Below are 15355 nucleotides of genomic sequence, written 5' to 3'. Positions count from 1 at the left end.
TATTGTTACCATTTATCTCTCTTTATATTTTTTACATTACTGGATTAGAAAATCCACCAATATGTTTCAACTTCAGTCCCACCGTATTTTTTAAAAGTTATACAGGCATAGTTTGACACCATTAAAACTTAAACACTTACAATCGTATTTTTTAAAAGAATTAATATGGTATAACCTGTTTAATACATGTATAACGTGATTCAATGAACAATTACATGATTTAGCAATGCCAACCATGAGAGTGCTTTGTCTCATACAAGTTTACTTTCGGCAGCGCAAAGCTTGGTTTCATGCAGTACCTAGCCGTACCAGGCGCCATAAATCACAACATGTCATGATCTCATTCTTGGCTTCAGTTCGCGATGATCTCAGCCCTGGCGTACGTGACTTACTGCAGGTGCCTTGCTTCTATTGAGTGGGTTACGGTTGGCTAGGTTTTGCCTGCGCGGCCTGAGCAGCTTCTCTGCTCATGTAGGCATATTAAAGAGCACACGTTCATGAATACACAGAGTATAGGAATAATATATGATAAACACACAGAGTATAAGAATAAAATATGAGTTTAAACCCACTCCTTAAACACTCAGTAGTTATACACTCAGTAGGAAACACTCAGTAGTAAACACTCAGTAGTCAAACTTCACACTAAAAGAATACTCAGTAGTGAAACACTCAGTAGTTATAACATATTGCAAACCATTAATAAGGTGTATAAATATAGAAAAAGAACTTAACAATCAGTCTAGGAATTAGGCATTATTCAACAACACTCCCACATCCACAGTGCTCAGTGTTTTCCTTTATTTTCTTATTTGACCGGATAAACCTTGTTCATGCCAGTTCAGTTTGACCGGATACTCTGTGGTTTATTCCAAACATCTGTTGTTGTTTTTTTGACAGTTTCACATTAATTTCCACTCCTGGTGCCAATCTTTATGTCCTTCCTTTCATTTCTGTCCTTGCACTGTAATTCATAAAAAGTAATAGTGATGATAATGTGATGTGTCTTGTCTGAAATTTAGCAGGACAGTATAAATCTTTTCAACCGCTCACTTTACCCTTTATCTCTTTAGTCAGTCAAGCGCAGAAATCATACACATCCCTTTAAACAAATCAGTCGTACCATATTGAGTTTAATACCTTCTAGAAATGTATTTATTCGTCAAACAAACACAAACCTATGTCACATCTCCTATTTTCTACTAAGGAATGGATCATTTCATATTTTGGTGGGAAAAGTACGAGTATGCAAAGAGAAGTTCTTTCAGAATGACACAGTCTTTCGTGTCTCTTTCTTCAGACCATTTTACGGGAGAACAAGGAGCAGCTTCCAGTAGAAGTCCAACCCTACACTGTGCCTGAGGACGAAATCCTCAAGTAAGTCTCACCCCAGCAGATGATGGGTTGTGTTTGGTAATTCCACTCAAAAAAGATGCATCTGCCTTGTCAGTGAACTGCTGTGAACAATGTACAATTAACCTTTTGTGAGTTTTTGGAAGGTGGTGGATAAATTGGTTTGGAGCCCTAAATGTCCTCAGTCACCATCATCTTTTGTAAACGCAGCAGATCTAATCTAACAGCATTACTGGCTGGTGTTAAATATACACTGAACAAGATTAGAAACGCAACCCTTTTGTTTTTGCCCCCATTCATCATGAGCTGAACTCAAAGATCTAAGACTTTCTCTATGTACACAAATGTGTTAGTGAGCACTTCTCTTTTGCCGAGAGAATCCATCCACCTCACAGGTGTGGCATATCAAGATGCTGATCAGACAGCATGGGTGTTGCACAGGTGTGCCTTAGGCTGGCCACAATAAAAGGCCACTTGAAAATTGTGAGAATTTGGACTCTTGTGGAGATTTGAACTGAGAGAAGGACTCATTCATTGGTTGTCTAACTGTGGGTTTTGTATTGTGAGCTAACTGTGTAATACACTATGGTGAACTTTAGGTTCTTGTGTGCTTTGTGTTTCTTGTCTGTCGGTACCTTTTGAAGTACCTGGTTGGTAATGATTTTTAAGTAAGGTGGGGTGATGGTCATGTACTGAAAGACATGGTGCTTTGTGCTTGCAAACGTGCATGTAATGTTTTTGTGTAAATATACTGAACATTTACATAAAATCCGGGTTCAGTTTACGTGGGAGCTCAGCTCCCATAAGGAGGGCCTGAGCTCCCATGGAAGCAGTAAAATCGTGCACATAAGTTTTGGATAAGGACGTGTGTGTATGCGTTGGCGTGTGTGTGAGAGAGAGGGAAATGTTGAATAAGCAATGATCTCTCTCTCTCTTTTTTTTTTTAACCAGTTTTTTAACCAGTCAGCCAATAGTTGAAGGCCCAGGTATGGGTAGTTCATTGTGATATTTTCTTAATATATATATTTTATATTATATATTTCTCTTTAAATCAACTTTGATGATATTCTAATTATATGACCAGCACCTGTATTTCTTCTAACATTTTAATGCTCCGATCACCTTGTTTCTTCTTTTTTCAACCTCTATGCCCGAGGTGGCATCATTTCTGTACTTCTCTGATCACACACTTCCTTTCCATCATTTCCTAGATTTACATCCACTTTTCTTCTTCACCCTACTCCCTTGGCAGCACTATTTGTCTTTTGTCTCCCTCACTGATCAGGTAGGGGAATGCCCAGCTACTCCCAACTCTCCAGAAGTCCCTAGGGTCTTGCACCGCTGAGTAGGGGAAAGGGAGGGGAAATTCCCAATGCAGGCCTCATCATTTTTCCTACGGGTGACCACAGAAGCTTTTGCATACATTCTTACAATTATATTTTGTAGTTTACATTTTACACCTAAAAATACTGACTACATATAACATGCAATTATGTAAAATATATTGAACCTCAAACTAATATAATTGCAGCTTAATAGGAAATTAATAGTCAACATTGTCTTAACTTTGGCTGTATGGATATAGTTATAAACATATTGGTATATGATTGGTATATGATTCCTAACTTAGTTTACCCAAATATTTTGTTCTAAACAAGTATTACACTAATGATGCTCAACATTCCACAGCCATTTATCTGTAATTATGTTTAAGCACAAATCACATCCCTGAAGGGTAACATGTACAGAGAGCCTGCCTTTGGCCACTATAGCAGTGGTTTGCTGACGTTTTGCCAGTTAATTTCCCACAGTGGAAATGCATAGAGCCTGCACATGAAAAATGAAATAAAAAATGTATCACAAAGTCTGTGAACCATTAAAATCTGTTATTTGAATGTAAAACCGAGGTTGTTGTGTACTTCACTGTCTTGTTTCAGTGTTCCACTTCTTTTGATTGTTCTGTGCTTTGCTTTCAGGGTTTACTCCGAAATGTCACAAGTAAGGAACAACCTGACCCATCCACGGTTCCATATGACAGAGGACGAGGGCGAGGCCGATATCATTTGGAGCTATAATCACATCAAAGACTACAGGTCAGCGACAAAGCAACACCCACACAATATGCAATCACACACTCCTGATGGCTCAGTGGAGCTCTTTTAGCACTCAACATATATTGTGTCAATTTAACTCATGAGTTGTTGGTAAATTTGAAGCCCAATAATCATGTGCAGTACAATGTCAATAACAGATATGTGAGTTACTTTAATATTTTCTGGTGTCTTACCTGAACTGTAAGCTGGTAACGACCATAAACTGGTAACAACACGGCCACAGGTTCCAACCTCCACCGTCCAACGGGTTACATACAGTCTGTGGTTCTTCCTTGTGGTGGAAAATCTGAAATAAATAATCAACCAAAACTTGCCTATATAGGTTTTATTTGAGCTTATGCAAAAGGATCAGTACAGCGCATTCAGCAGCTAACTGATGAAGAGGGTGTTTCGTACTGTCTTTATAGTCAGTTAGGCACAGAAGCATTTGTGGTTAACAGGTAGAAGAACTTGGTGCAGCTACGAAAGTTGCTTCTCGGTTCGAACTTGTTTAAACTGCCTGGTACGTATGGCTCAACACAGGAGGGCCAACTCCTCAGTTGGGGTTGGCTCAGTTGGTAGAGGGCGTGCCCCAAGTGTAAAGCTGAGCCTGGGTTCCAGTCTGGACCACAGCCCTTCGGGCTCCCATAGTCATACACCCACACCAATGCAGCCCATTTTTAAAGGGTGTAGTGACATTTTTTGTCTGAATGCTCATTAACACAAGTGCCCCCTGACCTTCCAGTAGACCTGTATTTTAAACGGGGCTGAATCTAAGTGTACGTCCACATTAAGCTAGTAGAATTTGTAAATGCATGCATTAAATGCCAGTATGGCATATACAGCAGAGCTCTTGCCATTAGCCTGTATTTATGATGATTTTGTCAATGTCAGTTATAAAATAATGATTTTATTGCCACAGTGCAGCAACTTGGGAATAAGTGGTGATTATTATGTAGTGTTTATGAGCTGCAATGAAGTCACTCTTTCATATTCGCTCGGTTGTCTAACAACAGATATGTAAATGAGAACAAATTGTTAATTGAGGTGTAAAAATACAGTGTTACATTTTAATTGCAGATACAGGCAATGACACTGCTGTTGTCAACCTCTAATTATGTTGTTGTTGAAGGACGTTGCAACCATAAAATAATGATTTGATCAGCTGGGCTGTGTCTGTTCACTCCTTTTACATGATATGCATTTATTTAGTTTGCCAACTGAAGAAAGGTTAAAGAAGAGATTCAGCCATTTTAATGTTGTTGCTGTGTTTCACTTTGTCCAGAGGTCTCTCTAAAAACAACATGGAAATGCTAGTGTAGATGCAAATCATTTATACACTTTTAAATTGTAGACCTCTTATTATACCCAAGACTAAGGCAGGGGAACCCTTGCTTTAGTCATTTGGTCATTGGTTAAAGTACACGATTTAAGTCCACACCATTGTCAAGACCATAACTTTTTTTCTGAAACTCCCAATGACCTTTCATATAATAAACAACTTCTCTGACAGGAAGCTGAGTGAGGAGCGACCTCATGTGATGCTTAACCAGTTTCCCTGTGAGAGCATCCTCACTGTGAAGGACTGCCTGGCTGCTGTGGCCCGTAGAGTGAAAGGCGGCCCAACTCCTGACTGGCTACCAGAGACCTTCAACCTCCAGACAGAGCTGCCACAGTTCATCAAGCATTATCAACAGAGACAACAAAGGTTGTTTTTTTTTTAGTAATCAGAGAATATGATCCTGAATAGTTCTTTTGATATAACCAAACATGGCTTTTGTTCAAGTTGATGGTCAGATCAGCACCCTTTTTTTGTTTTATTACAAACTCCAGTATTTATGAGGTATCACGTAAAGGTAAAGTTACATTGTTATCTTGTAGCTGATGATATTCCTCAGACTTGGGACAGTCCCTGGGGTTTGATGCATTGATGTGTGTTTCAGGGGAGAGGATAACCACTGGATCTGTAAGCCCTGGAACTTGGCTCGTGGACTAGACACACACATCACCAACAACCTGGACTACATAATCAGACAAAGAGAGAGTATGCCAAAGGTACCAACACATAACAGACAGACACCTAAGATCATTTTCATATTAACCTGATGGATGGTACCTATGCATAAGAACTTTGAAGACCACATCCTGAGCAAAAGTACATCTGCAAAAGCACAGAGTAGAGTCTTATGATAAATGTATGAAAACCTGTAGCCTATATATACTGTCTTCATGTGTGTATGTACCTGTGCTTAAGAGATGAAGTATTTCAGAAGCTTTTATATCCTGTTTTACTCATAAACTCAGTCATTAAGAATACTTTTAGCTCCTACATTAAACCCTGCATCACACAGTGATCTCCCACAATGCAACGGTTCAGATGAAGATTGAGGTATGTTATACTAGTAGCAGCTCACTTCTTCCTATCTCATTTTTCATTTTCAAACCTGTAATCTTCAGCCCTAACGACCCTCAATTGAGTGGGTATCAAGAACCGGTCCCAAGATGGAATCTGTTCCAAATTTCCCAGAACCATGAGTTCAATAAGACACGTACGTTTGTATTCTGCTTCTTGGTTCCTAAATTTCTGCATATTTTAGTTCCTGGTTGAACTGCAGTGAGCATTAGTCAGCAAAACAGCAGCTTATTAAATTGTTGTTTTCTGAATGGAGTTTGAATTGGTCAGGGCCATGCTTTGCTAACTTGTTGTTTATATAAAGTAGTAGTCCAACAAAGCTCTGGGTGCCAACAACAACAGTGGAACCGGAAATGCTGAGAAGTGTGGGTGAAGATAAATCAACGTTGTAATTCCAAAAACTAAAGTAAAAAGTTAATTTTATTAAAGCAGTTAACTCTGAGCTCCTCCAGGGGTTAAACGGTGTAGTTGGCAGAGCATAATCCAGACAGACTACCAGGGTTGTTTATTTGTCCAAAAGCTGCAGCGCTGCTCCCAGCTCTGTCCTTGACAGGACCCCGTAGCTCAGCAGCCCTTCGTTAGCCAGCGGCGTTTCACTCCCCTGCTCTGCCTGGTACTCTCCAAACAACGCTCTGAAGCCGTCGGGACGTCCGGACAATCTCAACGCTGATAGGGTATTGTGACTCAGTGTCGTGCGACTTTATTTCTCGGGTCACCCTCCCCAAGACCCTAGCGCATTATGATTCCACTCAGGAAAGAGAGTGACCCCTGATAACAAGCTAGTTTCAACACGAGGCTCTAGCCTACCTCAATTATCAAATGTCTAACTCCAGGTTCAAAATGTTACTTAGTCAACCCCCAATCCTCCCCCTAGCAGCTTTAGGGAGTAGGGTATCAACATCAACAAAACGTGGAATTAATTACTTAATGCCAGATTTGTAGTTGTCTGTAGTGAGGTGTATAGGTGTAGGCAGTGTGGATGTCAAATTGGCACCTACCAGTCTGGGAGGAGGGAAGGAAATGAAGACAAAAGAGGAAAACTCTTTGTAGTTCTTTTGGGGCTTCCACCTAAAGAGACACTTTTTAAGTTTAAAAAATACAAAAAGCGTTACAAATTTTCAGAAGTCTCAAAACCTTATCTAAATGCTATACTAAGCTTTTACTGTTTACAAGAATCAGGCAATAGGATAATCCCCCTTAATACAGGGTACACCAATCTGGCCCACAGAGAGCTGTAAAATGAAATTTAAAAAAAAGAAGAACCCCTTAGCTCTAGGGTCCGCAGCTTAAATAAAGCAAGTAGGCAGGGGAAGTTTCACCCATTTCAAAATGTTCATTGGTTGGCAGGGCTTGACAACCAGATTGATTGGCCCATGCTTTCTCACCTTGTCAGATTTGTTTAAGGCAACTCCCCCTTTAGCCTAGTAGCTGCAACATTTGTAATAAGTCATATAAGCAAAAAACTAGTAAAATAAAAGAACATATCTTGCAAATCTAACAAATAATGTGTTTACTAATTACCAATTCATAAAGGCCAAAAATAGTAGGACACAAATAAGGTCCAAGACAAATAAAAATCTTTTTTCTTATACATCAAAATGAAAAACGGCACAAAAGATCAGAAAGGGCATCAAACTATTTATTTCGTGACAATTCTTGTTCTACCCCTATCAGTTTCTTCTGGCCATATTAAGAAACAACTTTATTTTGTCATTCAGTCAAATAGGATTGTCTTCTTCTCTTCACAAAAGTCTTTCACATAAGAGTAAATTTCTGCTGATTAAAATTATTATTGTAATATCACTAGGGAATGGATTATCATTATAGATAGATGGATAGCTTTATTGTCTGTCCCAAAAAAACAGTGACAGAAATTCTCCTTTGACAACATACATTTAAACACATACTTCATTAAAACCTATATAACAACAGCAGCTGTACAATGTCTGTTTTTTGTTATTCAGTGGTTATTGCAGACGGTATGAAAGATTTCTTGTAAATGTTTTTCCTGGCAAGTGGAACTTGATATCGTCTGCCTGATGGCAGTAACTGGAAAGAGTGATGGAGAGGGTGAGAGGGGTCCCCTGTGATCAGGGTGGCCTTCCTGATCACAGAACTGTTGTGCAGCTCAAATAAGGGGGTTTGTGGTGAGCCGATTATCTTGCTGCAGTGGTTTATTATGCGGGAGAGTTTGGTTTTATGTTTGACTGTGAGGAGGTTGTACCAGGATGAGATGTTGAAGGTGAGAATGGATTCAATGAGTGATGAGTAAACCAGAGTTAAAATATCCTTGCTGCCATGAAGGCATCAGTGCCAGTCAGGTGTGCCACCAGGGCCATGTCATCTGCGTACTTAAAAAGTGTTATTCCTTCACTGCTGCAGGAAATACTGTTAGTATAAGCAGAGAAGAGAATGGGAGATAAGACACAGCCCTGGGGGAGTCCAGTGTTTAAAACCAGCTTGCTGGAGTTAAAACCATTTAAAAACACCTGTTGTGGTCGGTCTTGTAAAAAACTCTTTATCCATAAAATCCGTGTCGGGTGTACCTGGAGGTCAGAGAGGCAGTGCAGCAGGTTTTTTGTGTTTACAGTATTAAAAGCAGAAGAAAAATCCATGAATAAAATTCTGGTGTGTGGGTGTGCAGAGTCCAGTTGTTTACAGTTGTTGACAGTGTCTAAAAGTGTGAGAGTTGCATCCTCTACACGTTTTACCTTATAGGCAAACTGAAGTGGATCTAGTTTGTCTGACAGCATGTTCGACAGATGGTTGCATACAACCCTCTCCATACATTTACACAGCACTGATGTCAAGGCTACTGGTCGGTAGTCTTTCAGGTCTTTTTAGCAGATTATCACAGAAATCCATCCATCATCAACCGCTTATCCTGCGTACAGGGTCGCGGGGGGCTGGAGCCAATCCCAGCTGGCATCAGGCGAAAGGTGGGGTACGAGAGAGAGAGAGAGAGAGACTCTCCTCCTCCTCCTTGGCCATCTGTCTGAATGCGAATGGAATGCATTCTGTCCTGTGCTTCACAAACATGTTCAGACAATTTCATACACAAGAGATAAAAGATATAGAACATATAAAAAGAAAATTGAAAAATAATTTTTAAAACAAAACATCATGGGTACGGTTAGCTCAGTTGGTGGACTGTCAGTGAACAGTCAGGTCGTTCTAAAGGCCCCTGATTGTCACAACCAGTGTCCTTTTTTCACACTTTCACACGCATTACTACTAAAGAAACTTATTTCACTTCAGCCAAGAGAGCAGAAGATAAGCAAGGAGGAAGTGGATGAAGGTCACAGAACAGTGGCAAGATTTGTGGTGAAGGGGTTGGAATCAGAACCAGGATTTGATAACTAGAATTGTTATCAGAATTGGAATTGATAAACTTGAAACATACCCAACCCTAGTTCAGACTTGGTTAGCTTAAAGGACTTCTGACCTCAGCAGATGGGTTTTGGCAGACCAGAAAAACTTCCGCTTGTGTAGTTTCAGTTTAATTTTGGGAGGCCAAAAGAGACTTTCACAAGCAAACTGTGAAACTCCTCCAGAGAGGAGACCGGGCTTTATCGTGGTTGTTTTCAGCAAAGCCAAGGAATTGCTTGGTGCCAAGGCTGGGGAAGGGGGTATAGAAGAGGGGTATAAAATGGTCAGGATACCAGTAGTATCCTTTCATACAAAAATGCTGGTTTTCAAGGTTGTAAGAGGTCTATGAGTTGTTTCCTAATTGCCATTAAGTTTACAAATGTAATGGCTGAAGCTCAGAGTTATGCAGTTTGTAACAGAGATATAGTAGCTGTAACAACTTACTGGATATGCAAAATACACTATTTGGTGTTTTTCAACCTATTCAATGTATGTTAATGCCACTCATGTGCATTGCTTGCAGTAATGGCAACAGTTGCATTGTGTACATGTAATGTGTATAGTAAAATGATTTATTCCTCTTTCATTTTAGTACTGGCTCAGACACAGATTATTTTGTTACCACTAACTCTGCAATTTTTTGCGTGTGTGTGCCTTTGTCATCCAGGTGGTGTGTAAGTACCTCGAAGATCCAGTGCTGTTCAGCAGAGAGGAGGTTGGAATGGTGAAGTTTGACATTCGCTACATGCTGATGTTGCGCTCTGTGCAGCCTCTGCGTCTCTATGCCTACAACGTCTTCTGGTTGCGCTTTGCTAATAGGTACAACATACATACATGGTAAATGGACTGTACTTGTATAGCGCTTTTCTTGTCTTCAACCTCTCAAAGTGCTTTTACGCTACGTCATATTCACCCATTCACACACATTCATACACTGTTGGCAGAGGCTAAGTTGCCAACTCAGAATGAATCATCATTGTAAGATTGGAAATAAACATTCACCCACATTTACACACCGATGGAACAGCCATCGGGAGAAATTTGGGGTTCAGTGTCTTGCCAAAGGACTTCGGCATGTAGACTGGTGGAGCCAGGGATCGAACCGCCATTTTGCAACACCTCTGACTGTCTGGTGATGGGAGTCTTGAATAGTTGTGGTGTTCACACTAGGTCAGTGACAGAGGGTCACACTACAGGAGCCGACAACAACTCTGTCACCCGACGCTGGTCTCCAAACCACATTTTGTCAAGAAAACACACGTGAAACGGGAAATGACGCGAACCTACACATGAAACAGCTGTTGTTTCTTATAAAGATGGCAATTATAAAGACAAAGAAAGTGGATGTCGAGTCGGCCAACTCCTCCAGATATTTAGCATGCTAGAAATCTGGCTGGCGTTGGGAACCCTTTTTGATGAGTTGTTCAGTAGTTCACACATAACGACTGGTGACCGGCGATCGACCGCTGGTTTACCCCTGATCACAGCTTGATGGACGCTGAGCTCGCCGAGCGGCAAATCGGATTAAAATTACGAACTAAGCTTTAATTGTATTGCTAATGGTTTGCTTTAGAGCCACCTTGACTTTTTCAATCACCAGACGAAGTACTGATAATAACTCAGTTATGCAATATAGCTATTGCATTATGTTTTGAACAAAAGATTATCAGTGTGCCCCCATTCATTCAGATAAATGAATAATTTGTTAGGGTTGGGTTAATCACAGGGTGAAGTTGCGGTCAGTGACAATGATATGTTGAGGGACAAAAGCTCGGGCCTTGGCCAGCTGGGAGCCCAACTTAGTTCACACCACTTACACTTACACTTGGAGTCCAAAAGGATTCCCTGACGTCAGAGACAGATGCAATAAAGTTTATTCTCATTATAAGACAAGACCAGAGTAAGCCTCAATAGACCTGAACTGAAATTTGTTGGGATTTTCTGTCTTTATCGGTGCTCTGTTGCCACCCCCTGATTTGACAATATTCTTAAACTACTTTTTTTGTTATTACCTTGTGTTCTTGTCCATACTAGTGTTGTGATACATATTTTAAATGGTTTTAATATTCATTTTCCACAATACCTATATTGAAAATGCGCTTCTCTTCTCTTGACAGCTAGTTGACACACACACACGGGGGCGGAGCTAGACTTGCAGCGCAGTGGGGGCGGAGCTTAATCACAGGGCCCCACTGCTACCAAGTCATTTCAACCAAGTTTACATAACCACGGACTCACTCCGAAAGTCCACTGAGTCAGCCTGCGTCGCTGTTGCCAGAGCTGATCGTTGTCAATCTACTAAATGTTTGTGATCACACCAGAAGCGCCACAATGCGTCCAAGAAGCGTCCCAGCGTCAAGCAGCACAGAGTAGATGAACCGGGCAGGAAGTTAGACTCAGAAACTGCAAAGAATTTGGTCAATTTTCAAAATAAAATAACTTACACACTTCCCATCGTATATCAACAAAAATGCAGTTAAATCAGACAAAAAATAAACATTTTAACTATGTAGCCTACTTAATCGTAGTAGAAGCACAAAAAGCAAGCAATAATCACCAAATCAACAAAATCTAAACATGTCAGCAAAGTCTGTCTCTTATTCTGAAATAATAATTCTGTAGTTGCTAAATGCACCCATCAAGGCGATAAACGAAAGCGATCCACAGAGAGCTTTGAAGAATGTAGTAGAAGCACAAAAAGGACATATTAAAAACAAGTCATTAACGTGGGGCAGGTTACACGCTGCGCTACTGAAATGCTTCCGAGAGGCTTCTAGTGGAGTTTGAGGCCGTCAATAAACCTATCTCCGGCCTGCAGAATTCATTTACATTATATTTATTCATTTAGCTGACGCTTTTATCCAATGTGACTTACAATTGCTATACATGTTAGAGGTTGCACGCCTCTGGAGCAACGAGGGGTTAAGTGTCTTGCTCAGGGACACAATGGTGGATGGGTCACAGTGGGGGCTTGAACCCGAGTCTCTCACACCAAAGGCATAGCCTTATCCATTGCGCTTCAATTTATTTCTAAGATTAGTTGATTTGATCATTTTGTAATTAAATTCAGTCATTTAATCAACGTGTGAATTTCCCCCCTGATATTGAAAATTGTTTTGAATATCAATATTTTTCAAGGTATTATATCGAAGTTAGAAATTCCTGTATCGTGACAACACTAGTCCACACGCTTTCTTAAACCTTTTTTCCATTTTTGTTTGACATACACTATATTGCCAATATTGTTAAGATTTTTTAGACATGTAATTACTGCTAGACACCAGTAAAAATCCCAAAAATACTTTTAGCCTGTCAATTGAGGAGATATCAGGTCTCTGGAATGCTTTGAATTGACACAATTAAAACCTTTAGTTGTCCAATTACATTTTAAAGCTTAATACATTCTTGGTTATTAATATACTCTGGTTACATTGCATTATTTAATATTTACATGTGTCCTGGTTCTTAAAGCAACTGCATAACAAACATTGGTTATACAACACACCCCTGCACTCTGATTTCATTCATTTGAAGTACACTTCTAATACATCCAATGCATCTATTGCACGCCAGACATTCCTTTGTAATTGTCCCCAAAAAGCTATCTTCAGTGTTTCACACAGAGTGGAGGATAGTGTGCAGTTAAGGACAGAAAAACCCGGGCAGTTCAGACTATAGAGTAGCGACCTTAATGTTTTTAGAATAGTATATAAAACACACGACAATAACTAACTCTTTATCTTAATATAGAGTGAACTGCCTGGACCTGATCCTTGTTTCTTTTATCTAGACCTTTCTCCTTGGACCATTTTGATGATTACCAAAAGCACTTCACCGTCATGAACTACGCAGAAGGGGTGGAGCTTAAACAGGTACTTTTTTATTGCACTCAGTGATCCATTTGTGAAATCAATTGCCGGGTCACAAAAACATGTTCTGGTCACTATGGTATATGTCATCGCTGCCTAAAGCAAGCTTCATGAAGGTGCAATTGTTAACTGTTAAGTTGAATCACTATCTCTCTGTCTGTAGGTGCACTTTGATGAGTTCATTCCAATGTTTGACAAGCAGTACCCACTGTATCCATGGAAGGAGGTAGAAGTAAGTGTAAACTTTTAGACCTTTTCAGCTTGGGACTTTTTCAAGGAACTTCTTGAATTAATTGAATTTGAACTTAACCTACAACGTACATTTGTGAATCTGTAAAGCACTGACCTCTCCTGATTAAGTCCTCTGTGTCAGGATGAGCAATTCTGGTATAAATAAGACTGATCATCAAGTCTTTCCCAAGCCTCACCCAGATTGAGAACCACAGGTTACGTTGTCTCTAAGGGCTTATTTTATGTTGTATCCTTGTGTAATTCAGCCTCTATTTTTTTTGCTTCCTTCCTTTCCCTGTTTATTGCAGGCAGAGCTGTTTAAAGCATTCAGGGAACTCTTTCAGGCAGCCTCATCTCGACCGGCTCCATATGGTATTTGCCCCTACCCATCATCCCGGGCGATCTATGCCGTCGACCTCATGTTGAAGTGGAGTACAGGGCAAAATGGTGAGCTTTCATTCTTCGCCATTAAGCTTTAAGCCTCAGCCCAAACTGTTTCAGTGGCCATGAGGCTAGCAAATGCAGGGCGTTCCCACATTGCATTTCCAGTGACACATGACTGTTACTGCTTGATTGCATCAGGCATGGCTGCGTTGCATTCCGGCTGCGACACAGCCACCGGAGCTGATCGGGGCCATTCTAGACAACTGTGATTCCACCAGATGCATGCAGCGCATTTCAGTACCGTTGCAGGAGCTCTCCATGCATAGTGCAGATCACACCAGGCAGAAAGCCCAATACAGACTCTCGATCGTGTGTGTGTGTATATATATATATATATATATATATATATATATAAACAGTAAACACAATTAAAAAAAAACAAAAAAAACATTTTAACTACATAGCCTACTTAACCATGGTAGAAGCACAAACGTCAAGGAAAAATGACCAAGTCATCAAAATCAGACAGGCAAAATGATCTGCTTCTGAAACGTCCCTGTGGGATATGAGGCTGTGCAGAAGATAAGACGAAACCTATCTATAGTATCCACGACTTGATGGTTGACCCTATTTGTGTCTGTTTAGGTTGACCACATTTTGTCTAATTATCGTCATTTATTTGAATCAGGTCTGACTTTTTTCAACTTTAACTTTTAACTTTATGCCTGCTGTTATGCCAGTGTCTCTTAGGTACTTTCAGTTGAAGTTATGTTTCTTACTTGATCCTGGGGTGAGAACTTTGCACTGCTATAAATGTGTCCTGTTGCATTGTCCCTCAAACATCCTATTGTTCGGACCCATCGGAATCACTTGAATGCAAACATCGTATAGGAGTGTGCCTAGCTAATTGTGATCCTGATCTTACTCTGTAAGAATCCATCTTTATCCTTCTTTTTTAAGTGCATGTGTACCTGTCTTGCCAATACATCTATGATAATCCTTTATTGATCAGTTTAATAATATATATTCATTTGAATCATATATCTATCTCATCAATATTGGTAATACTTCCATTTAGCCAAAAAATACACTCCACAGCTTCAGAGTCAGAAACACCTGCAGGAAGTGATAGGAGGAGAGAGGAGGGGGACGAGAAAGCACAAGACTACCAGAAAGGGGAGAAGTCGTGTTAGTAACATGCAATAATGGGAAGAGGTTGCATACAGAGGGAGAGAAAGCTCAGTGCATCATGGGAAATCCCCCGGCAGTCTAGGCCTATAGCAGCATAACTAAGGGATGGTTCAGGACTACCTGAGCCAGCCCTAACTATAAGCTTTATCAAAGAGGAAAGTCTTAAGCCTACTCTTAAATGTGGAGATGGTGTCTGCCTCCTGAACCCAAACTGGAACCTGGTTCCACAGGAGAGGAGCTTGATAGCTGAACGCTCTGGCTCCTAGTCTACTTTTGGAGACTCTAGGAACCACAAGTAACCCTGCATTCTGGGAGCGCAGTGCTCTGGTGGGGTAGTAAGGTACTATGAGCTCTTTAAGATAAGATGGTGCCTGACCATTAAGAGCTTTGTAGGTAAGAAGAATGTTTTTAAATTCTATTCTGGATTTTACTGGAAGCCAATGCAGAGAAGC

The 15355-nt window shown here is 40.4% G+C and overlaps 1 protein-coding gene across 2 annotated transcripts in view; it reads left to right on the top strand.

Moving 5' to 3' along the window:
* Nucleotides 1-15355, top strand: part of ttll12 (tubulin tyrosine ligase-like family, member 12) — a 35577-nt gene that overhangs the window by 10738 nt on the left and 9484 nt on the right. For both annotated transcript variants that reach the window (XM_046071875.1, XM_046071876.1), the window contains exons 6-13: nucleotides 1301-1377; nucleotides 3330-3446; nucleotides 4960-5154; nucleotides 5390-5501; nucleotides 9896-10047; nucleotides 13019-13100; nucleotides 13261-13329; nucleotides 13637-13775. In XM_046071875.1, the coding sequence (XP_045927831.1) occupies nucleotides 1301-1377; nucleotides 3330-3446; nucleotides 4960-5154; nucleotides 5390-5501; nucleotides 9896-10047; nucleotides 13019-13100; nucleotides 13261-13329; nucleotides 13637-13775 (943 nt within the window). The remainder of the gene's footprint in view (nucleotides 1-1300; nucleotides 1378-3329; nucleotides 3447-4959; nucleotides 5155-5389; nucleotides 5502-9895; nucleotides 10048-13018; nucleotides 13101-13260; nucleotides 13330-13636; nucleotides 13776-15355) is intronic.

This window comes from Micropterus dolomieu, linkage group LG16, assembly GCF_021292245.1.
Source record: "Micropterus dolomieu isolate WLL.071019.BEF.003 ecotype Adirondacks linkage group LG16, ASM2129224v1, whole genome shotgun sequence".
Lineage (NCBI taxonomy): Eukaryota > Metazoa > Chordata > Actinopteri > Centrarchiformes > Centrarchidae > Micropterus > Micropterus dolomieu.
This window is presented reverse-complemented; position numbering and strand designations above follow the sequence as displayed.